The following is a 24,243-nucleotide window of genomic DNA, read 5'->3' on the forward strand; positions in this document are numbered from 1 at the left end:
AATTTATTCTTACAGCCAACAAGCTCCCATTTGCACCCGAAACACTAAGCTAGGGTTGTCGCAATGAAAATAATAGAGCCCCAGGTAATTTCGCTAATGCAGCGGTTACATCTATCTAGATCGCACTTACACCCGCCTCGCCCGAAGGTACCTATTAAGAGGGTCTACACACGGGATATTGTCAGACCTTTCCCGAAATTGTCTATTTTGACTAAGTGTTAAATTAAGGTAGATCTGATGAGGGCCCGAATCTCACAAGACACGGACGGGTTATTCAATTATGCGCGTGACAAAATGTTCTGTTGTAATTGTTGTCTGTTATATGGATTTGAGCAAAATTGTTGTTTTCTCTCATTTTTATACCTACTCAGTTCGGGAGCCCAGTAATTCTAAATTTCGGGTTCTATTCTCACGTTAGTAGTTATTTATCAACTGACTTCAGAAAGAAGGAGGGTCTCAATTCGTTTGTACTTTTCTTGTTAGTTACTCATAACTCCGTTGCTTATAAACAGATTTGGAATATTTTTTTTTTATCTGAAAGAATATACTTACCAATTGGCGACCCCATAGAAATTTTATCTAAATCGGCTAAGTAATTTAGTTTTTAAATCAAAGCAATTGGTTTTGCTACAACTGAAGTTGATTTGTTTGTGGAACACAATCTTACCTATACTTTATTGCACCATTTAATTTAAGGAATACAGTAAATTTTAAAGTGAAATGATACAAAAGTATTAATAGTATTATTTTAGTGTTATGTGTATTATTTGTATATTTTAGAACAGTTTCTTTTGGGTTTTCTAGCGGATAATTAAGTGAAGTAACAATTTTGATGATTAGAACTTTTGTTCATTGAGTTTTATCGTAATATGAAATATTCATTACTGCTTACAGAATATTTATAGGATGGCAAAACAAATATTATATGTAATCAAAGCAATTAATTTTAATATCAACAAATAAAAAACATTTTATTACATTATGTACTCGTTATATTTGTTCGCAGGCAATATTATACATTCATTTAAGGCCGTTATATAAAAACTGACATATTAGTTACAGATTTATTACATACAGTTGTGAAATTAAAACAACATACCTATAATAACAAATCATATACTATCAAAACTATATTTAGAACATATTAATTACCAAAATTCGACATGATGTTTTAGGTCACAGCTTGCTTATAAATTAGGTATTATTCATAAAATTCAACAGTATTAAAACATTAACAATTTACAGAATACCCTAAGATATAATTTTAACATGGCATTAAAAATTTACATCCATAATGTTAAACGCTTAAACCCAATCTTTGAAACGTAATTAAATTAATTGCAAAAACTGAAACAAACCTGCAAAATTATAAATGAGCAAAATTTATTTTAAATCACGTAGCTACATGTTTAACTATATACATTTTAACATTTTATAATTTTGATATACAACGTTACGACATATATTTCGATGACATAAAGCAATTATTTCATACTCACTTTTTAAAATTATATAAAGATATTTGAAGTCATAAATATAATAAAAGACACAATGATAGGTATATTTAAATACATTTTGGTGTTGTAAATTAAACAACGTAATATAGTTATATTTTACAACATAAATTATTTTTTATTCTAAGTCACAAATATAAATATTTATGCAGTACCTACATTTTCTCCGTATTAGCACGTTATGTGTTGTTGCGTTGATACTTAGATACACTAATTCATAGACAATAATTAATTGCGTACAAAATATAATTAAGTTAAAAATAGGGATATGTATAAACAAAAAGTTTAATAGTTTAAGTACATTGTGCAATATCACGTAATGGAAAGTAATCGAAATGGTAATAAAATATTTACCAAATATATTTTGTAATAAGTTAATTTTCATAAGCTGACCAAAAAGATTATAATTTTGATAACTTTTTGAAATATGTTTCTTTAGTTAAAAAATATAATTAAGTTGTTTATTTAAATTTTTCAATTTTATTTGTCATTGTTTAATAAAGATAATTTATGTTAGTAATATTTTAATTTTGTTATTAAAAATAAACGTAATAAGTTATAAATAACTTATTGAGTATATAAGTATCTAATAATAACATTAAATTTAACAATATAGTAAAGAAGAAATCACATTTAAATTGTCAAATATGTTATTATCAAACGTAAGTACTGATAACATATAATTTTAGACTAATAAATTAGAATAACAGCATAATTATTATTTAATTAACATTTAGGTTAACAGACACAGGTGCATCAGATGGAATTGTTGCTAATTGCACTCTCGGTATCAATTATGAAAGCATACAAGAATATCTTTACAAGCGTGGTTCCGTAAACAACACTATTAATATTCTATTTAAATTATTATACTGCCACAATCACCTCACCTTGTCTTATGTAGCTATATTTATTATTCTAGGCAATAACTATATCGTTGCCAATGTTCAATGACGGATACACTTCTCTAACCTGTACATTGTCAAGCCATGCACAAGTGTAAGACAACAGAAAAGATTTTCAAAACTTTAGTAGTAAGTGATGATAAAAAGTTCAATAACAATATTTTAGATTCCACAGAAACGAGAAAATCTTGTATAAACTTGGAAGAACAATAAATACATGATATAAACCGCGTTACTTTTAGTCAAGGGGCTTAACTTTGCGCATGGCTTTAAGGAGAAAGTTTAGCACGCGGCGTATACAGCGGCTGATATTAAAAAGATTGCGTATAGGACCGCGCAGGTTGCTGACCCAGAGGATAGTCCTTCGCCGCCAAGGAAACCGGCATCCTCAGCTCGGGGACCACCTTCGCGAAGTGAGCCTTGGAGACTAGAACGCACGTCGTTTGTTTCCTCCAGGGAGTTCTCGCGTTCGTCGTCCTCCTGAGATTTGCGATTTGGTAGCTCCATTTCTGTGCAAATGTTATTGTTGTAAGGAATTGTGTAATGTAAATTTAATCATCATAATTTATTAATTATTTATATAATAGTATATAGAATCTCTGATAATAAAAGAAGGATATTAGCCAACTATTATCCTTAGATTATATTGATAGAGAGAAAATTTTTAGAGAAAAGCGGGTAAATTTTTTCATACAATTTTGCGAGATATGTAAATAGTTACGAGTGATTCCTTCATAACTTATATTTGCTTTATCTCTTTTTTATGCAATAAAACTTATTTTATTTATTAAATGATTAAATATAGATACATCAAAATACATACATTGTGTGCGTAAGTATATAGAACGTTAATAAAAAAACGAGTCAATTGTCAAAAAGTTGATCCGTTTTGAGGCATATTACATTATAAGGCATATTGCATACTATCTAGGCAGTTTTTGTTTTGTGTTTTGTCCTCATGCACTTTGTTCTTATAATAATCTAAAATTAGTGTGTAGTAACTATCTAACAGTACTGATGGTATATTACTTTACCTGTTCACCTATTTATACAGATACAAAAATTTGGAACTGCAACTCATGTAATAATATGAATTGATTCTACTTGAACGATTTATTAATAAATATATACAAATAATTTTTACTTACCGTATAACCTAATATTGCCTTCAGCGTCACCTATAGAGTTTTTGGAGATACATTTGTATCCACCGAGATCACTGCGTTGTATATGCCGGATTATCAGCTTCATCTGAACGCTGTACGCCGAGCTATTGATCTCACTCATCTGGTACTTGTCGTTCGATATTATCATTTCACCTGCATACAAATAACATTGTGTGAGGAGTGTGATTTAGGATTTTATTGCATACTGTAACGGGAAGTTATATTGATGCATTAGTTTGTATGGCGGGTAAGTGTTCGCATATGTACGAGTATCGTTTTATTGCTTTGCACAGCGGTATCTATATTGTTACATTGTCTCAGTATGAATGAAAATTACAAAATGGTATAGTGGAGAATGCTATTGACAATAATTTAAAATTAGTACCTACAACGTCGATCCAGACGTTATAACATTTTTATATTTATCACATTACATCACATCAGGCGTTAACTATCTATTGTTGGCTTCTCCTGTAAGGGGGATTTTGCCAGTAGTTGCCACGCTTGGCAGACGGGTTGGCAACCGCAGTTAGGTTTTGGCGATATTTTAAGAGGGTCCCTGCTGCCTATTCCTCGACCATTAAATTCCCTTAGTTGCCTTTTACAACGGGCAAAGAAAGGAGCGACCTAATCTATGCTGGGACCACAGTATTGACTCTTGTTCATGGAAATCTTCGTTTATTGAAGAATAAATGAACGTAGTTAGTATTAGCCATTTTATGTCTAGTATAGTAACAATATTAATGACAAATTATAATTAAATACTAGCTATTTAATGCGACTTCGCCCATTTGATTCTTTCCTTTCAGGCCTGCGAACATGATGGATTTTTTTATTTTTGAACAAAATTTTCCTTTAGACAAACCATATACTTAATCGAACACGTGTAATTTTTGATGTTTTATTGTGACTAGACTAAGATGAATACCGAAGTTTGCCTCGCATGGACTTAAAAGTCTGAGAAAACACATTAATTTGTATTTGAAGAATATGCCCCTCTTCTATCTATATTATTTATGGTGTTAGTTAACATTTAGGCATTTGTTTCAAACGATATGTACCTACATTCGGTGGTCACAAGCTATCCGACCATTTATATCCGCTCACTTCCGTCCTTTGTCCGCTCGATATCGTATTGAAATATGTTGTACTATCGCATCGTCTGAACCATTACATGCAATACAAATGCACTATCAATATCTAGTATGCGGTCAAACTGTTAACCGGTTTAAAGTAATTTTTATCGGTTTAAATTATTAACTAAGATATTTTAACTATTTAAAATGTAATCAACTTAGAAAACATTTTTAAACTTAAACTAAAGATTTTGTTATAAAAAAATTGGCATAAAATTGGTGGGGATGAGCTCAATATATAAAAATCTCGTAGATTGCCATATTAATCTTTGAAATCGAAGAATTAGACAGTGAACAATCAAAATTTGCGAATATATATGCGATATATACTTTTCATTTGTATTGTTTGTTGAAACGTGTATATTTTGTCTATGTTATATATATATATATATATATATATATATATATATATATATATATATACGATAGAAATATTCCCATATGTTTTTTTTTATTTAATTATCATACATAAATACATTAAAAAAATTGGATTTTTAGTACCACTTAAACCTCTTGGGCTTGTATATACATACTCGTAGACATCGTTCAAAAATAAACATAATTTTTAAAAATAATATCTATTTTTGACTGTTTGTTACAGTTAAATATAGAATATTTACTTTTGAACGGTGTGGACTGCCGTTCGGTGAGCGTGGACTGTAGGGGCGTTGGTTTAGGCTGGAGTGAAACGCAGCGATTACTATTCTGAAGCCTCCGGTACCGTCTGAAGAGAGTATTTTTCTTCTTGTCCTATTTCTTCTCGAGAGTGTAGTGCGTCGCTGCTCGGAAGTGAATGCCGCTCGACGGGAGGCGGCCTATCTTTATACCCGCCCGGTCGCACGATAACATTTCTAACTCGCGTTAGCGAGTCTGTGCGAGCGGGACGGGGCGAGAGTGAAAGAGACGCGTATCTCTTTAGAACGGTACCATATAGCGTCTATTTATTTACTACAATTTACTTATTTCTATTTGTTTTTACAATTTCTATTTCTATTCGCAGGTAATAATAACAACGCACAAAGAATACTTTATTTAACTTACACTATAGGTATCTTAAATCTATGTAAAATCTATGTAAAAATAACAGTATACGAAAACGATTAAAACTACGGACTTAACAACTATAAATTACGATTACATATATACAAATAATGTCGCGAACATAATCTCCCGCCGCAGCTCTCGTAGCTGGAGTCAACTCGTGTTCGCGTCGCTCGATGTCGATGTGGGCAGTATGATCAACTTCTTGGTGGGTCGCCGTAGGATGCCCTTGTTCGTCCGCACGTCGACCGCTCGGATCTCGCCGTCTGGTCCAGGGTAGGTCGCCACCACCACGCCTCGCGGCCACGTGTTGCGAGGCAAGGTCCCATCAGCTATTAGGACCAGGTCGTCCATTTTGATGGCTCCGTGTGTAGCTCGGGGCTCCCGCCGGTGTTGTAACTCGGGTAGGTACTCCTTCACCCACCGGTTCCAGAAGCAGTCAGCTAGCCTCTGGCTGGCACGCCACTCCCTGTGTCCCGCCGCGTCGCTCTCCGTGAAGCTGCCTGGCAGTGGGACGCGCGATGGACCGCCCAATATGAAGTGATTGGGGGTTAGAGCGCTGTCGTCGTCTGCCGATGTTGACACGTGGGTTAGCGGTCGGCTGTTGAGGGTGTGCTCGACCTCGATTAGCAGAGTGTGGAGGACCTCTTCCTTGGGGGCCCGCTCGTTCAACGTAGCGGCTAGTGCGGTCTTCACGCTACGCACCAACCGTTCCCATGCGCCTCCCATGAAGGGTGCGCTCGGGGGAATGTAGCGCCACCGGATGAAATGGACTGATGACTCTTCTTGGATGGCTTCCTCGGCTGCTTTCTTCAGTTCGACGTCAGCACCTTTGAGGTTGGTGCCTTGGTCGGACCATAGCTCAGTGGGACACCCTCTGCGGCTTATGAAGCGCCGCAGGGCCATTATGGCGGAGTCCGTGCTGAGGCTGCCGGCGATTTCCAGGTGGACTGCGCGCGTCGTTAAGCAGGTGAAGAGCACTCCGTACCGCTTCTGGTGAGTGCGGCCCACTGTCACGGTCATAGGCCCGAAGTAGTCTAGGCCGGTGAACGTGAACGGTCGCTGATGATGCGCCAGCCTGCTCTGTGGATGGTTGCCCGTTGATGGCTGCGCCGGTCTTGCTCTTCGTAGGCGGCACAGCTGACACCTCTTCAGTTCACTGCGGACGGCGTGTCGTAGGCGCAACACCCACAAGTGTTGTCGCACCTCGTTCGTGGTGATCTCGAAGCCGCCGTGGTGAAGTTTCCGATGCACCCATGCGATGTATAGGCGCACCCAGGCGTGGTTTCCGTCGACGATGGGGGCTCTCGTTGCTCGGCTGACAGATCGGCGGCGGCTGCTATTCTCGATCGAAGTCGCAGAATGTCGTCGTTGTCTATGACGACTGACAGCTGTATGAGTCGACTGGATGACGGCAGCTGTTTCCCATGTTTCAATGCTGCGATTTCGTCGCCGAACGCCTCTTGTTGCATCGCGCGAATCCATAGCCGTCGCGCGCGATCTAGGTAGTGTGTGTCTATGGGGATGAAACACACAGATGGACTATTGCTGTTCTTGATTTTCATCTTCGTCTTCTCTCTATCGACTTTCTTCGTGCGGGTCCAAGTGGGGTCGGCGCTCTCTTTCTTCTTGTTTCTCTTTCGGATGGCGGCACAGCGTTGACTGGTCGGTCGCAGGAGGTCGATGAACTGCAATACCCGTGCTGAACTGCGAACAAGTTTCAACCAATTAGAAAAACGTGACGGATCGGGCAATGCTATAGACAACTGCGTCGCGTTCTGTAGCTTGTGTACGCGTTCTTCTCCCGTTTCCGCTTGACTATCGTCGCTTGAACTATCTTCACGCGGCCACTCGTCCCTTTGCCGCGATCAGCGACACGTGGACCTCGCCGGTCGCGCTTACGGCCCGCCAGTACACGGCACAGGCGTACGCGTCCGAGCTGGCGTCGACGAATGTATGCAGCTCCGCTGTATCGGCCGTGGCTACCTCCGGGTAGCACCGCGGCACCTCCAGCGCGGACAGCCGTCGCACGTGGTCCATCCAGCTCCGCCAGGCGTCCGCTTCCCGTGGTTGCAGCTCGGTGTCCCATTCGATACCGGTACGCCACGTCTCCTGCAGTATCTTCTTCGCCTGTATGGTGATGGGAGTGGCGAGGCCCAGTGGATCGAACAGCGACATGATCGCTCGTAGCGCTTCCCTCTTCGTCGGCGTCTGTTCCCCGCTGGCTATCTGTGGCGGAAGCTTGTGACCGTTGAAGTTGAAGCCTAAGGTGTCTTCAGAAGGTCGCCATACCATCCCCAGTATCTTCTCTGCGTCGAGTTGTACCACGCTGTCCCCGCCGGTGTCGGAGAACGCGGCGCGCACTTGATGCGAGTTCGACGCCCACCGTTGGAGATAGTAGTTGGCTCGACCGTGGATCTGTGCGACCTGTCTTGAGACGCGTACGGCTTGCTCTTCCGTGTCGAAGCTGGCGAGGTAGTCGTCGACGTAGTGGTTCATGACCACCGCCGTTGCTGCCTCCGGGAACTCTTCCTTGTACTGTTCTGCGTTCTTGTTCATGACGTAGATCGCTGTACACGGTGACGATGTTGCGCCGAATATGACACTCTTCATCCTATATTCCACAGGTGGACCCTCTCGTCGATCTCCTCGCCACAGGAACCGTTGCATGTCCCTGTCTTCTTCCCGTATGGTGACCCGCATGAACATGTCCTTTATGTCCGCCGTGACTGCCACCCGTCGTTGCCGGAACCGCATGAGGACCCCCGGTAGCGACTGAAGTAAGTCGGGGCCCGGCAGCAGCATGTCGTTCAAACTGATGCCCTTCGTCTTGGCTGCTGCGTCGTGCACGATCCGCAGTTTCCCCGGTTTCTGCGGGTTGATGACGGCGAAATGTGGCAGGTACCACACCCGTTGGGAACTCCGTGGCGGGGCGACTTCAGCATACCCGTTCTTGAGTAGCGTGTCTATTTGCTGTTCATATCTCTTCTTAATTTCTTCATTCTTGTCGAGTTTCCTTTCGACCAGTTGGAGACGTCGCATTGCCGATTCGTAGTTGTCCGGCGGCACAGGGTCGTCCTTCTTCCATAATAACCCCGTCTCGTATCCTCCCGCCGGTAACGGACGAGTTTTCTCTTCTAAAATGCGTAGGGCGCGACGTTCCTCTTCGTTGTAGGACCTCTTCGGTGCGATCCCCAGCGATTCGAGCGCGAAATGTTGCTTCATCATTTCTTCCATCGATTGTTCCTCTTCGTGTGTCGTCACTATGTGGCTGATTCTGTGCACCTGCTGTCTTGCCCTGCCGCGACTCGTACCGTGCAGTACCCATCCCAGATCGGTGAGTGATGCGACCGGCTGCGTGTCGGATCCTCTTCTGACTTCGTGGGCCAGCAGTAGGTGCCAGTTGTCTTGCCCCAACAGTACCGTCGGTTTGCCCTCTTCGTAGACCAACTCCCTCTCTATGTCTTGTAGACGTGGACAGCCCTTGATGACGCTGCGCGGTACCAACTGCGGTGATAACTGCAGTCTGTCCATCGTCCGTGCCCCCACTGTGTATTCTTGTGAATTCCGCCCGCGGATCTTGAAGTGGACACGCGTCGATTGAGCTGCGTTGATCCGTGCCCCGGCCACACCTTCCATGTAGAATGGTGCGGGGGGACCCGTAGCACCGATTCGCTCCGCCACCGCCGTCTCGATGATGGTGCAAGTTGACCCGTCGTCCAGTAGCGCGTAGGTGTCGCACGTTCCCGTGGGACCGGTGACTCGTATCGGCAGGATCTTCAGGAACGCGATCTTGTCGTTTTCCCTTGCCGATGCGGCGACTGCGGCGGACTTGTCCTCGACGACGTGCGTTGTCACTTCATTCTCCGGCTGTTGTCGCGTGGTGTGCAGCAGAGGGTGATGAGTCTGCGTGCACTCATCCACTCCACATCTCTTGCTCTTGCAGGCGTGGCGAAATCTTCTCACTTTGAGGCAGCGGAAACACAGCCTATGAGTCTTCGCTAGCTCCCATCTCGCCGATGTGTCTGCTTCCTTCATCGTCTTGCAGTCCGATGGAGCGTGTCCCTCTCGTCGACACATCGGGCACGGTGGTGTAGCGGGTTTCTCCTGCGTCGTGTATGTCTTCGCCGTCTTCCTAGGAGCGGACTCCCGCCGGTCTTCGGACGGTATCTCCTCGGCGGGGGCGAAGTTTCCACATCGTGCGGCGGTCCTTTGCAGGAACTGAGAGAGTGTTATGAGGTCCGGTTGTCCCTCCGGTTGGTCGTTGGCGAAATCGTAGTACTTGAAGCGTAGTACCGACGGCATCTTCTCTGTGACGTTTCTCACTATTTCTTCGTTGTAGAGGTAGTGACTCTTGTTCAGCGCTCGTATCGTGGCGACGACGTTCTGCACCTTGCTTGCGAAGAGGCAGACGTCTCTTGCGTTGTCCGAGAGTCGTGGTAGCGCGCGGAGTTTGTTCAGTTCGGCTGTGACGAGTGCTCCAGGGCGGCCGAACCTCGCGGCTAACATCTTCATCACTTCTTCTGCGGTCGTAGACCCGACGAATAGGGAGCGTGCCGCGTCCTTTGCGGCCCCCTTCAAACTTCTGCGCAGTCTTGCTAGGTTCTCCTGTTCTGTATGTTGACTTGCGCTTTCTTCATAGGCCATCTTCCATGGTAACCACTCGCTCGACGATCCATTGAAGACTGGCAATTCGGTGACTCTTGACGCTGTGGAGGGCAGTATGTTGCGAGCGGCCATCTGCATGGCGATCGCAAACTCATTGCAATCGATGCCCACCTTCAGCACCGGTTCTTCTTTCTTCATCGACTGCATCGCTGCTGCTATCGTAGGAATGGCGGCATGTGGGTCAACGTGGCGTGCGTGGTCCCGATGAAGTGCGTCGCTGCTCGGCTGTGGCGGCGGCGCTCTCGAATCCTCTTCAACGGGTCTCGATGGGACGAACCCCTGACGCTTGCCGGTGACTTCTTCTATCTCTGGTACATGCGGCTCCATCGTGAGTGCTAGCGTGCTTCGATGAACCCAATCCGACGTTCGTTCTCTTCTGACGGTAGCGTCGTCGTCTTCTACTTCCTCGTCGTCCTCTGATTCGGCTTCCAGGGCGGCGACACGTGCGGCAGCCAATTCCACCCCCTTTCGAAGTAGCTCCTCCCGTGCCTTGGCCAGAGCTTTCTTCCTCTGTGAGGCCGTGGTGCGAACCGTGCGTGCCGTGCCGTGCTTCGGTTCCTTCTTCCTTGCTGTCTCCTCTGTCGTTCCTGTGGCTTCGGTAGTCTCCGTGGCTCCTGTGGTCGTCGTATCGCCGGACGTGTTCGTAGTCGATGTGGTGGCGGCGGTAGACGACGTGGCAGCGACAGATGACATTCTGACAGCCGCAGACGACGTGGTGGCAGCAACGGACGACGTGGCAGCGACGGACAGCGTTCCGGCGGCCGTAGTCGACGTGGCGGCGGACGTTGTGGCTTCGGTGACGGCGATTTTCTGCTGCGACGACTTCATGTTTCTCGTAGTCGGCATTTCAGCGATCCGGCTTCAGAATGGTCTTCCTCCAGCAATCCGGCTTCTCGATGTACCAACGGTGTTCCTCCAGCAATCCGGCTTCTCGAAGGACCACGATGAACGGGATGGACTGCCGTTCGGTGAGCGTGGACTGTAGGGGCGTTGGTTCAGGCTGGAGTGAAACGCAGCGATTACTATTCTGAAGCCTCCGGTACCGTCTGAAGAGAGTATTTTTCTTCTTGTCCTATTTCTTCTCGAGAGTGTAGTGCGTCGCTGCTCGGAAGCGAATGCCGCTCGAGAGAGAGAAGGGTTCATCCGCAACCCTTTACAGGGTTGCAGGTGCGGGCCTCGGGTGTACACCCTTTACCCGGGCGGTCTGCACAGGCTGCCGCCTGTGCGTCATTAATTTTCGACCCGTGGGGTCGAGCCGACGCTATTGTAAATAGCGTCGGCTGAGGGAATAAAGTGTGGGGGAAGAAAGAGTATTATATACTGTGTCGTCGACCGTGCAGGGCCGGTTTAACCGTCGCCCTGCTTTGTGCCTGCTGTGCGCAGGAGATCTCGCGGCAATGCGCGTGTCGCGTCCGGTGGGCGCGCGTGGAGCGGGGCTAGGTCCCTCAAGTGCGGGTGGTGGCTGGCGTCCGCCCGGCTGAACATTGTACGTGCCAGCCGGCGGACGAACTCTTCCACCGAGGGGACCGCGAGATCTCGGGCAATTACGTCGTTACGTACGTAACGACCCGCGTCTGCGCACATACGCAGAACGCAGTTCTGTTGCGCCTGCATGCGCCGCCTCTGTGCGTTGGAGCACAGCGCGTACCATGCGGGGGAGGCATACGTCAGCTGCGAACGAATATAAGTCTTGTATATGCCTATTTTCGTTCGCAGCGAGAGATTGGACTGTAGGACCGGTCGCAGCATGGCCCGCGCGGTCCTGGTCTGTGTGACCACGCGGTTAACCTGTGCTGTCATATGCAGCGACCGGTCGATCTCTACCCCTAGGTAACGCACTGTGCGCTCCCATGAGATGGGTGACCCACGGAGTTGGAGAAGCGGCGGATGATGTGAGCGGCTTCGAGTCAGTAGCGCTACCGTTTTCCCCACATTAACGGAGGTGCGCCACTTATCGAGCCACTCAGGCAGGCGGTTCAACAGACGCTGCATTCTGCGTGCAGCGTAGTTGGCATTGGTCGAAGACATGAAGTATGCACTGTCGTCGGCAAATAGCGCTAGGACGACATCGCTCTCTCCCTCGAGGAGCTCATCCCTCAAGGTGGGAATGTCGTCCGTGTACGTCGCGTATAGCGCTGGGGAAATGCAGCTGCCCTGCGGCACTCCGGCGGCGATTGGGTGGACGACTGAGTCCACGCCCTCTACCGAAACATAAAAGTTCCGGCCTCGAAGGAAATTGTCGATTACCCGCACGTAGGCTTGCGGCGTGCTAGTGTGCATCAACAGTTTGTACACTAGGCCGTCGTGCCACACGCGGTCGAACGCTTTCTCTATATCGAGAAAAACACCGACTACGCGTCGACCGCGGTTATGCTCGACGGCCATATGATGCAGCACGCGCGCAAGTTGGAGCGTGGTTGAATGGCCGCCCCTAAAACCGAACTGCTCGTCCCGTGGAGTGACGTACGGGTACAGCCGGCGGAGCAGCGCGCGCTCAAAGGTCTTCGCTACGTGCGGGAGGAGTGTTATCGGCCGGTAACTGGCCGGGAAACGTTTGTCTTTCCCGGCTTTCGGGAGGGCGATGACTCGGCCGAGTTTCCAATTTGATGGAAAGTGGCCGGTCCGGAGTATACCGTTGTAGAGCTTAGTAATAAATACTAAAGCTCTACGGGGCAGCTGGGCGAGTGCAGGCGTGGGTATTTTGTCCGCTCCGGGCGCTTTGCGCCTAGGTAGGCGCTCGATGATGCGCCTTACCTCGCCGGGCGAAACGAATTTAATCTCCGTTAAGTCCGGCGTCGGAGCGGTGTGAAACTCGCCCACGCGACGTACAACGCGCTCATGGTGCTCGACGACAGTGCTGGGTGCGTCGGCGGCTACCGGATTGGCAGTGAACTGCCCCTCCAGGTGGTTGGCCAGGATTTCTGCCCGGTCAATGGCTGCGTAACAACGTCTGCCCGTTTCATCGAACAACGGACAGACGGGGGGTCGTGCCTTAGTGAGCTGTCGGTTAAGGGCGTACAGGGTGAACTGGTGTTCACCCGCGTGGGAGATGACACCCTCCCACGAGGAGCCACGCCAGTCGCGGACTCCTTCCGACAGCTCCGCAGCGAGACAGTTAAGCTCACGCTTGACCCGTGGACAACGGGTGCGGGCCCATAGGCGGCGGAGTGCTCTTTTGCGCGACAACTTATCACTCAAGTGTGCCGGCAATTCGACTCGGCGGCGAGCTGCCGAGTGTATGGTAGTTGTGGCCGCCTCTAGGGCGCTTTGAATGCGCTCCTGTATATCGATAGAGGCGGCCTCTATTCCCTCAGGCGTGGAAAAGTCGCCGTCGAGAGGAATGTGCTGGAGGCTTGAGTGATAAGCCGTCCAGTTAGTACTCCGCCGCTCAGACCTGTGCGATGCGGTGACGACCGCACCTAGGTCAAGCGTGGCTAAAACTGGGAGGTGTTGTGTGTCCAAGTCGTACAACACCTCCATATTGACCGGGCAGGGCACTCTATGCACGAGTGCTATGTCCAGAACGTCTGGATAGTGTCTACGATTCGTGGGAATGTGTGTTGGGTGTGCGGGTCCCAACACTTCGTAGCCGTGACTGTCTGCGTCACGGAGGAGTCTAGTACCCACAGGCGATGTCACCCGGCTTCCCCAAGTCGGGTGTTTGGCGTTAAGATCGCCCATGAGTAATGTGGGACTCCTACCGTCCAGTACGTTCCGGACATCGGAGGGGCAGAATTCTCTGACCGGGGGGCGATAGGCGGCATATACTCAGTTCCGCGCCGTCGATGTTAATGCTCACTCCTATGGAGCGCATGACGCGGAACTCGGGGAGCGCCAACTGCATGTGTACGATGTCGCGGCGGACCAGTACGGCAGTGCCACGGTATGCCGCACCGGCCGGGGACCGCTCGTCCCGTCTGTACACAAAGTAGTTGGGCACCCGCAACGTCTCCTTGGGAGCCAACTTGGTCTCCCCCAGGAGTATGATATGCACATCCTGGGTTTGAGCAAGGAGACGGAGGCCTTGTACCTTATCCTTTATCCCCCCGGGGTTCCAGTACAGGACGCGGAGAGAATTACTCCGCGACTCTGTACTGGCTAATTTTGGCCAATCCGGCGAGAGCCGCCGACTTTATGTCCTCACCGGCCGCTAGGGCCGTTAGGAGATCTGTGAGGAGCCCTATTATTAATGTTAGGGCTCCATTGTCAGTTATTATAGGTAAATCGCGCGTCTGTTGTGAACGTAGTGAACGTAGTGGTGGTTGGGCGGCCGTCTGGGCCGACCGCCACGGCGGTTTACTCGAGTAGCGTGGGGCGGCACTCAAAGACGGCCACGCCTCCTGTCGCTCGTTCACTACGTTTTGCGCCATCTGGCGGCGAGCGGACGAAACCGGTACAGAAGCGACTGTCGGTAATGCAGTCCCTCGCCGCGCAGATGTTTGGAACGGCTGAGTCGGGGGGGGAATAAGTCCCCGTTGTTCGAACGCGGCGCGGCCGCGGGTTTGCGTCGGCGGGGCGACCTCCTCAAACGGCGTCGATGTAACCGCGTTTTGCTCGCGGTTACGACGCCTCCTGCCGGCCCTGTTGCGCCTTTTGCGCTTGGGCGCCTCACCACGATTAGTGGGTGGGTTTGCCGGGGCCCTGAGTGTGCCCCGGGACGACATCGTCGGTGGGACGACTGTCACCGGCACCGGTGCCAGCGGTCGGAAAGTTCGCTGCGGCACCGGTGCGCGTGTGGGAAGTTGCGCCTGAGTCGGCGCCGACTGTGCGGGCGCTCTTGCGCGTCTGTTGGCGCCGGGGGCGCGCGTCGGAGCAGCGGGGGCGGCAGGGCGGGTTTGGATCCCCCTGCGGTGCGCCTCTCTCTTGTAAACCGCACACCGTCTATCGTTGGCGGTGTGCGGCTTGGCGCAATTTGCACAGGTAGGCTTTTGGTCGCGCGGCCGGTCGCAATCAACCGCGCATCGGACACATTTGATGAGCCGGTGACAGTTGGCCGATGAATGGCCGAATCCCTGGCACCTGTGACATTGTGCCAGGGAGGAAGTTGAGGCCGCCAGCCCTCGGTGTGACGCCACGCATGAATAAGAGTTCATGCGTGGCATAAGACGATCCAGCTCGTCCTTGCTCAAGGGATCGAGCTTGGAATACGCATGGGCGGCCGCGGCGGGCCGGTATACCCCGCACTAGGCGGACGGGGTACCCAATTTTTTCGAGGGCGTCCGCTACCGCGTCCGAAGTGGTGTCGGACGGGAGACCTCTTATTGCCACCTTTGTGGGGAGCTCGGAGGCCAGGCTATAGCAATACCAGCTGATTGCTTGTTCAGCTGCGCCGGCCTCGGTTAGGTATTTTTGTACAAGACGGAACTCCTTGTCCGTCTTGCACAGGAATCTGACGCCCTTGCCGTAGGGGCGGGCGTTGGGCGGCTCACCCAGTGCGCGGGTGAGTGCGGCGAAGTGGTCTGTCCACCGCGGCAGACATTCCACAATAATGGGCGGGTATTTGCCCTGCCCAGGCTGCTTATGGTCGGTTGCCACCTTTGTGGTAGCGGGAGGCAATATATTTCGTGGGGGACAATGTCCCCACGGAGCGGACCTGTACGTCGACACTCTAGTGCGACGTACGAGGTCTCGTCATATGGGATGACCCAAGGCGCCTAAGGCGTCGAAATCCATAACTCGCTCGTCCTCGCTGTCGATAGAGCGGGCAGGCGAGGGCGATATATATATATATATATATGTAGCGCGGTATATATATACGGGGCGACGACGGTATGCGTCTAGCCGCTTCTCCGAAGGTGTTATACGGCGTGGCGCCAGACAAGTCGCCGCTCGGCTCGGCGCGTTCCCCTTCCGCAGCGGTTATATAATAGCCTCACGGCGGGTGTGAAACGGTCCCATCTCTGGGACCGGTCGGCTACTGCCTTTGTGCGGGTGAAAGGTTTGCGGGGGTTTCCCCTCGCGCTTATATTGTTGTCGGTGATGGTAATGGTGATATATATATATATATATATATATATATATATATATATATATATGCGGGGGGACAGAACCCCCGCGACGACCTACGGAAATATCCCTAACCCTACGACTCGACCGTGCCCTGGCGTGTAGCACACAGGTGCCTATTTCGGCTTGTTCAGAAGGGCTGACGGCCTCGAGTTCGTTAAAGGACGTCCTACTCGGTCATCACGGAGCACGAAGCTCGCGGGCACGTGTAGGAGGAATCCGACTGTACAATCTTACGATTGCACATGATTCCTCGGCGGTGAGCTGTAACGACGTGCTGGGGAAAACTCGGATCGACGGTCGCCCGGAGTACTTTTAAAACACGAAACCTCTTGCCGCTCGACGGGAGGCGGCTATCTTTATACCCGCCCGGTACTCGCGTTAGCGATGAAAGAGACGCGTATCTCTTTAGAACGGTACCATATAGCGTTATTTATTTACTACAATTTACTGTTTTTACAATTTCTATTTCTATTCGCAGGTAATAATAACAACGCACAAAGAATACTTTATTTAACTTATACTATAGGTATCTTAAATCTATGTAAAATCTATGTAAAAATAACAGTATACGAAAACGATTAAAACTACGGACTTAACAACTATAAATTACGATTACATATATACAAATAATGTCGCGAACAACTTTTGATTGGTAAAGTTCAACTAAGAAGTAATTGTACAGTGCATATTATTACGTATTTCAGTCGAATAAATGTGAACATTAAGACTAAGTTGAAATAATACCCTATTCCATGTCATGATGCAATATCAACAACGGGATGTTGATTTTGAGAGCAAGTGTTAAACACCATTTGTTACCGTTAAATTTATCAGTCAAAGAGCTAAATTGCTTACCGAATTTGCACTAGTAATTACGTTTGTCGCTGTTTTGTCATTGTTAATTCGATGTAATCTATTTGTTTGTATAGGAAATATTCAAAATATGTAGTTTAGTAGTGTCATGGTTCATCTGTACACTATCTCGTTTTATAAACTTCAAAAGTCATCGGCGTTTCAATTCCCTGCTAACTTTCTGGTGACGAGAAACACCAATAACAAAACAATTTTTTTCGAGTGACGACGATAGGATTGTCTGTTGCTATATTGGATTTTAATATACTTAGGGAATTAATTACAGGCACGCCAGTGTTGCATTTACAATAATGACCTAACAGTCGATACATGTCTCTGATGACCCTACTAGGGATTATAGTCATGAGTATATTTATGATTATTATTTTGTGTAGTTGATTTAGGTAGTCTCATTCAGAATATTCGTCGTTAGATACAATATTACCGCGGCCGTGGGTCACGTCGCTCGTTCTACATTAAAAATTGCTTGCATTCTTCTTGCTCCGCTTTATTTTGCGGGAGCAGTTTTATTTTTATTTCCATCCGCCATGGTTTATTCCGTACAAAGATATTTAATTGAAATTTTTCACTTTTTCGGCGATAGGTATTTCATTATAGAATTCTCTGTACTGTAAGAGTGCTCTTGGAAATTTGTTGCGCATATATATATAAGCGATAAAACATCTTCATGCATATTGTACTTATTTTGTTTATTAATTTTGAATATTATTATACTTAATAAGTTTGTGAAAGGAAATATTTTATTTACTTTCCTGCATCGTCGATATCTTTACAAAAGAGATTCTAATTCGACGAGGTACAATAAACAACATCAGTATTAACATTAGTGAAGTCGTGATTAATAAACAAAAACCCATATATTTTTATAAATTGTCATATTTATGACATTAATAGGACTTCAAGTTATTTTTTATTGTTACTGTATTGTAATATTAAAAAATTCATACTAATTTTAGTTTTGTCTAATGAGTTGAATAAAATGACATGTGAAGTCATTTTAACCAATTACCAGTAGTTTTATTTACCAAGAAAATATTTCTAATTGAACTTTACACTGTAATGTTTTTTTTTTTTAATATTACGTTTTATTATGGATGCTATAACGTTTTATACGTATTATTGTAAAAACACGTATTTTACAACAATACATATATGCCAGAAATACAAATCTATTATTAAAATTAAGAGTCAATTAAAAGTTTGCAAAGAGCTCGTTAAAGATGTCATCGTAAATTAATTATAGTTAAAGAAAGAAAATCCTTTGTAAGCAGATCTATAGAATTTAAGCTATTGTTATTATTAGAATACAATTAATAATTATCAGATTTGTAAAGGCAAGAACAGTCAAGTGTCGTAGTTTGGACATCGACCTATGAATTGACCACAAATCTGTGGTTTCTCTCTGCTACTGACACCTTGATGGTAGCCGTCTGCTACAGCACCGCCCTCTTTTGTTTATTGCTCGACAACTATATTAATTAATTGACAATACTAAAGCTTTGCCGTTCCAAAGTTTGTTTGGGCATTATATAGAGAAATGAAACTTTCTACTGAGTGAGGTGTCTTTGTTTAATGACAATATCCACTTACACATCAAATAATTGTTTTTAGTTTTAAATATTATTTTCTAATATATAATAAATTTGTAAGAAATAAATTATATGAATCTTTGAAAATTCTAAACCAATTTCAAATATTATTTTTCTAACAATACCAATAATAATTAGTCATATAAATTTTTATTTTTATGTCCCATGCAAATAAAATCACGGTCGGATAATAAAAGATGTAATAAGATATTTTTAAATAATATAATCTTTTTATGATACATTATTGTTATTTAAATGTATAATGACCCTAAACTTGCTCAATAAACCAAAGTCGTATAAAAACCCTTATCATTGATATACGACAAAGAAATTTTAATTAGAATTTGGTATTAAAATGACAACAAAAACTGAACTGAGGCTGTGTGCTGGCCTGGCCGGGAGAGTCGGACACACCCATTCCATGTCCGCTGCGGCTCGCCAGCCGCTTGTCCTGGCTCGTCACGCCTGTGTATAACCTAATTTAATTTGTACTCCCCGCAATTTATGGCCCGCACAAGAGCCGTCTACCCCCTCTATTTGTTAGTAACGTCTGCGTCTGCGTCCACGCGCGCTTTGCGTTCACGTCGAGCGGATTGATTGAAGACCACACCAGATGAAATTGCAAAAACCATTTTCAGTTATTGAATTTCACAATTGGATTTTGATAGTGCCCATATTGTTATAGGTACGTGCAAGTAAATATGGTGACTGTGACCTAAAGCAATTGGATACGGGCGGTCCGGCGGTCTTTGTTGCATATCAACCGGTAATAGAATTTGGTCTGCTTTTTGCGATGTCGGACGCTCTGGCCGTATAATGGCGAGGTCGGTTGCCTTTGTAACTACATATAGGTATCTAAATCTGTCTATATCTGGTATCTATCTGCTTCAAATACTAATCCAGAAGAGTTCCTTATAATACAGTATACATTAAAAGTTTCATAGTCATATTTTACGGTGAAGGTTTACGAATGAGCCGGTATATAGCTGAATTGAGTAGCTTTTATAACTCGAAATAAATATTAGTACCGATATAATACAAATAGGAATATACTAAAAGTAATATATTTTCTGTGGTTATTTTATATTATTTTTTAACAAGTTAGAAAGTGCAAATGATTAAAAGTTGCAAAAAGCATTTTTTATATTGAGAGTAAATGCAGGGAATTTTTATGTTAAAAAGATAAATCTAGATTTAAAAGGATACAAAGCGTTTAACTAGAAAATCACTTGGAATAGACCGACAAAAATATAAGTTTAAAGACCGCATTGCGAAAAAGTTTTGTTCGTTTTGTCGGTGCCGGCCGGGCAGCTGTGGCCGCGCGGTGTATGTGGACCGCTCACACATGTCGCGGCGGGCGGGCCGGCTTGCACCGTAAATCCATTCCTAACTCGACTTTAGTAGTGGCGCGATGTCGAGCACTAGCCGCGCACTGCTTTGGGCGATGCGTTTCAACTGAAAATTTGCTTCATATATACTGTTTAAAAATTTACTGCATACCGCTTATATATTTATGAATACAGAATTGAAAAAAGCTAGCGGAACATATACGAAATTGATAATATTAAAAACTGAAGATGACTGATTTTAGTTCTACTTTTCTATTTAATTTTATTTTAGAAATTCATATACATTGACAGATTTTAAAAAAAGTTTATCCAACTTTTAAATCTAATCATATAAAATGCAAAAAAATGAATACTTTCTGGGGTAAATTTTCTCAAATGTAAATCGTATGTAATGTCTTAATAGACTAAGTTACTAATTTTAATCAGTCAAAACTAAGTACTTGTCTAGTTACTAAAATAGACACATAGTTACTTGTAAATGTAAGTACAAAACTACTGGTATATAAAAACATAGTTAAAGTCATTCTAGTTGTTATTTTTAATTAAATTTGAAGCGCGCACAGTAGTGAACAGTAGTCCACGTACTCACACCCAACTTCAGTCTTTTATTTACCTTCACACACGAAACGTAGTTGGGTAAATATTCAACTTATCTTCTGTTCTTTACAAAGGGAGTGTTTTCACTCATCTGTCACTAGAGCACTAAATAAGCAACTTTTATCCTGAGGGTGCCATTTTAATAAGGACTAATGAAGTTCCCGACCCCTTGATGTTTTGTTAGGTTAAGAGCCTTATTTGTATTAGTTACCACGTGTTTTTATTAAGTTTAGTTATTATTTATTGTCCTTTTTAAATTGAATAACAATAATTTGTTCATTGCAAGCTTAATCACTATTGCAATAATGCAATTATAGTACTTTAATATTTAGAAGTTTATACATATTCTCCTTTTTTTTATACATTATTCTTATAATGTTGATACATGAAGGGAGGGAGGTTTAGACTGACCTATTATGATCGGTTAATAATATTGTTTGGATGATAAGTTTTAAAACGCAAATGAACCCTATAAAGGTAACAGTGAAAATTTTACTTGAAAATATTACCTAATAATAAAATTTTATAAAAATTAAGCAAATCAGTACATACCTTACATTAGAACGAACGAACGATTACCTTCCATTAATACGGGGCAATATTTTACGTTGTCATCTCATCGGTATAATTACGGGGTCGTTAATAAGCCGTAACATCGACGCGGTATAATCAAAGTCAAAATAAATCTGGCCGGAATGAAAAACTGACATGAAATAACCGCATAATTTTTCCTTTTAAATACAACCATAAAAATGCCATAACTTGTAGCAAGCACTAGCTACAGAGGCCTGTCGCGGGAGATAGTAGAAACATGAATAACGGCTCGTTTAATGAGTGTTTTAACGCTTCCGATGTGCTTTATGAATAATGAAATTAGTTGCTTATTCCGTTCTCGAATTTCGTGCTTAGTAGTTAATAAGTCTTATAGATTCTAGTCGCTCGTAAATAGTGAACCTATTATAGTGCTGTAATCAAGATTGTAATTACAGCTCTCTATTTTTGAACAAAGCGAAACATGATTAGGTTTTATTTCTAATATTTCACTGCAATTATCTGATAATTGTATTATAAAATGTATTATTTATAACGTTGTTAAAAGATATAAGAGAATATAATTGAATGTATTAATTAATGTATATAATTGAGAAATTATCAATTTTAGAGATTATATTTGAGAGTAGGCCTACAGACATCGCTGTAGCTATCATTTCATCTCATACAGGTGTTGGCGATAATGTATCTATTGAGAAAATTCATTTGCCACTTGTCTATGTTAGTAAATGTAAAGTATTATCAAGTCCACTTTGTATAAATTCTATAGTTTAATTTAATCAGCTTAATAACATCATGGTATGTATCATTGCACATATATATAGATTATAAATGTACAAATCTTTCAAATTCAAAGTATTACTGTAGTCTATTTATTGTGTACCTAGTATGGTAGTTTTTATCATTTTTCATCCTAATAGTTGTATATAATATGAATACGCATGTCATGGCGGACTTTAATTGAGGCAGCATTTTATAATGTAACCTTATTATCATGTATTTTAAGTAGATACTCGTATCAATGTATGCTTTGTTGGTTGTCCTTAATTAAATAAATACATTTTAACAGAGTATTTACATTAAATGTATGGAGTCATCAGTTCAAATTCCCTCCTTACGTACATTTATGCAGGATCATAATCATCATGATACAGATGAGTATTTTAATATTAAAATAATATATTTGCTCTTTTACGTTTGTATGGGCCCAGCATAGAATAGCCACCCTTTCCTTTCCTGTAGGTGTCGTAAGAGGCGACTAAAAGAACTTAATGGTGGGTAAAAGAAGGGTGGGCAGCAGTATCCTTCTTAAAACATCTTTAAAAGTCTAACGGCGGTTGCCAACCCGCGTGCCAAGCGTGGCAACTACTGGCAAAACTCCCCTTATGGGGTAGGTTTATACTCAGCAGTGGACAGTTAACTGCTGAAATGATGATTGTCTCTTTTATTGTTTTAACATTGATTATTAATTTAAAATTACCGTTAATTATATAAATACAAAACACAAAGTGATATGTCATTAAGCAATTGCATGAATCTACATTATCATCGTAACCCATTTATCGTCTACTGTTGAAAATATCACCATAAAATTTCACCATAAAGTATGATCTGGACTCTTTTGTATCCAACGTATTTTTATAATAATTTTGAGGTTGTCTCTTTTGCTCGTGGGTGATGCGAATAAAGTCCGATGTGTAAGTTAGTCAATATAGTTATTTTAATGATTTTCTTGCATGAGTTGAGTCATACCGAATTGATAGCCTATTGTAAATATTCCAATGTTTTCAAATTCATATTGCTGGATGCATTAGTCGCTAAGATTTATTCTATATTCTTTAAAAATATTAAATATACTTTATAAATAATTACACCCATTTTGTGAGCGAATATAATAATGAATTAAATTGTATATAAATTGGTTAATATTGTATAATATGCATCCATCTATAACAAACGTTCCATAGTTGGGCATAGGTTAGGTTGTCTGGCAACCAGTGCACTGATAGCGTATGTTTTTTTTATGAGATGAAAATGGAATGCTAATTCACCTACCAGTGTACACTGGAGTAGACCGGTGAGGGATGATAGGTGAGGATAAAAAAGGCGCGGTCAGTCCGTTGTGATTAATTCACTAGAAATTAACCACAATGATTTCCAAGGGAAACCATGTGGAGTAGTGGAATGTAGCGTGGAGGGTGTTATTTTAAATTGTTAGCAGTGAGACCGTTAATTTCTTTTACTGACAGTGTAGTGTTAGTAAAGGATTAAATATAAACCAAATTTCTTACCATTCTCTCTTGTCCAATAGTTAATAGCTTTAGGCGATGCCTCCACATGACACTGCAGTGTGACATCTGTGCCTGTCGGAGCTCCGACCAGCTGATTTGGCACTTGCACTAAGGGGTGAACTGTAAAAAAATATCATGTCACTAAAAGCACATAATTTCCTTTTTTTTATTTGGTATATCTATCATTTCTCAAATGATGATACAATTCAATTGACCTTGAATGTAATCCTATATAATATTATATATTATTAAATTTAACATTAATTAGAGGTATAATATTATGAATCAAAGTTTAATAAATTATGAATTTAATATGTAGATATTGGCTCTTTATTCAATTAATGCCACTCTATGATCATTAGTTAGCTCTATGATTAATATAAAATTTGGTATACATATTTTAGCAATTGCTGGTATTTTATAATATTTGAAATCTAGTCACTTTATATATGTACAATATTCAAATAACTCGTCAGAAAACAAATTAAATAGAATCAGTTCTTTTGAGTGTAAACTAACTTAATAAATCAAAGAATTTATTTTTGTACCAAGT

At 43.6% G+C, this 24,243-nt stretch overlaps 1 protein-coding gene across 2 annotated transcripts in view; it reads right to left on the reverse strand.

Annotated features, from left to right (window-relative positions):
• Positions 1–924: 924 nt before the first annotated feature.
• LOC113518403 (lachesin) overlaps positions 925–24,243 on the reverse strand; it is a 97,346-nt gene continuing 74,027 nt past the window's right edge. Inside the window, exons 7-9 of one of the 2 annotated variants that reach the window (XM_031913331.2) lie at positions 23,691–23,810; positions 3,568–3,738; positions 925–2,928 (exon numbers count right to left, since the gene is read on the reverse strand). In XM_031913331.2, coding sequence (XP_031769191.1) covers positions 2,702–2,928; positions 3,568–3,738; positions 23,691–23,810 — 518 coding nt within the window. In that variant the 3' untranslated portion in view covers positions 925–2,701. The remainder of the gene's footprint in view (positions 2,929–3,567; positions 3,739–23,690; positions 23,811–24,243) is intronic. The other variant, XM_026903309.3, reaches the window with a different exon arrangement.

The sequence above is a fragment of the Galleria mellonella genome, unplaced genomic scaffold (genome assembly GCF_026898425.1).
Source record: "Galleria mellonella isolate WM207_F2 unplaced genomic scaffold, CSIRO_AGI_GalMel_v1 utg132, whole genome shotgun sequence".
Lineage (NCBI taxonomy): Eukaryota > Metazoa > Arthropoda > Insecta > Lepidoptera > Pyralidae > Galleria > Galleria mellonella.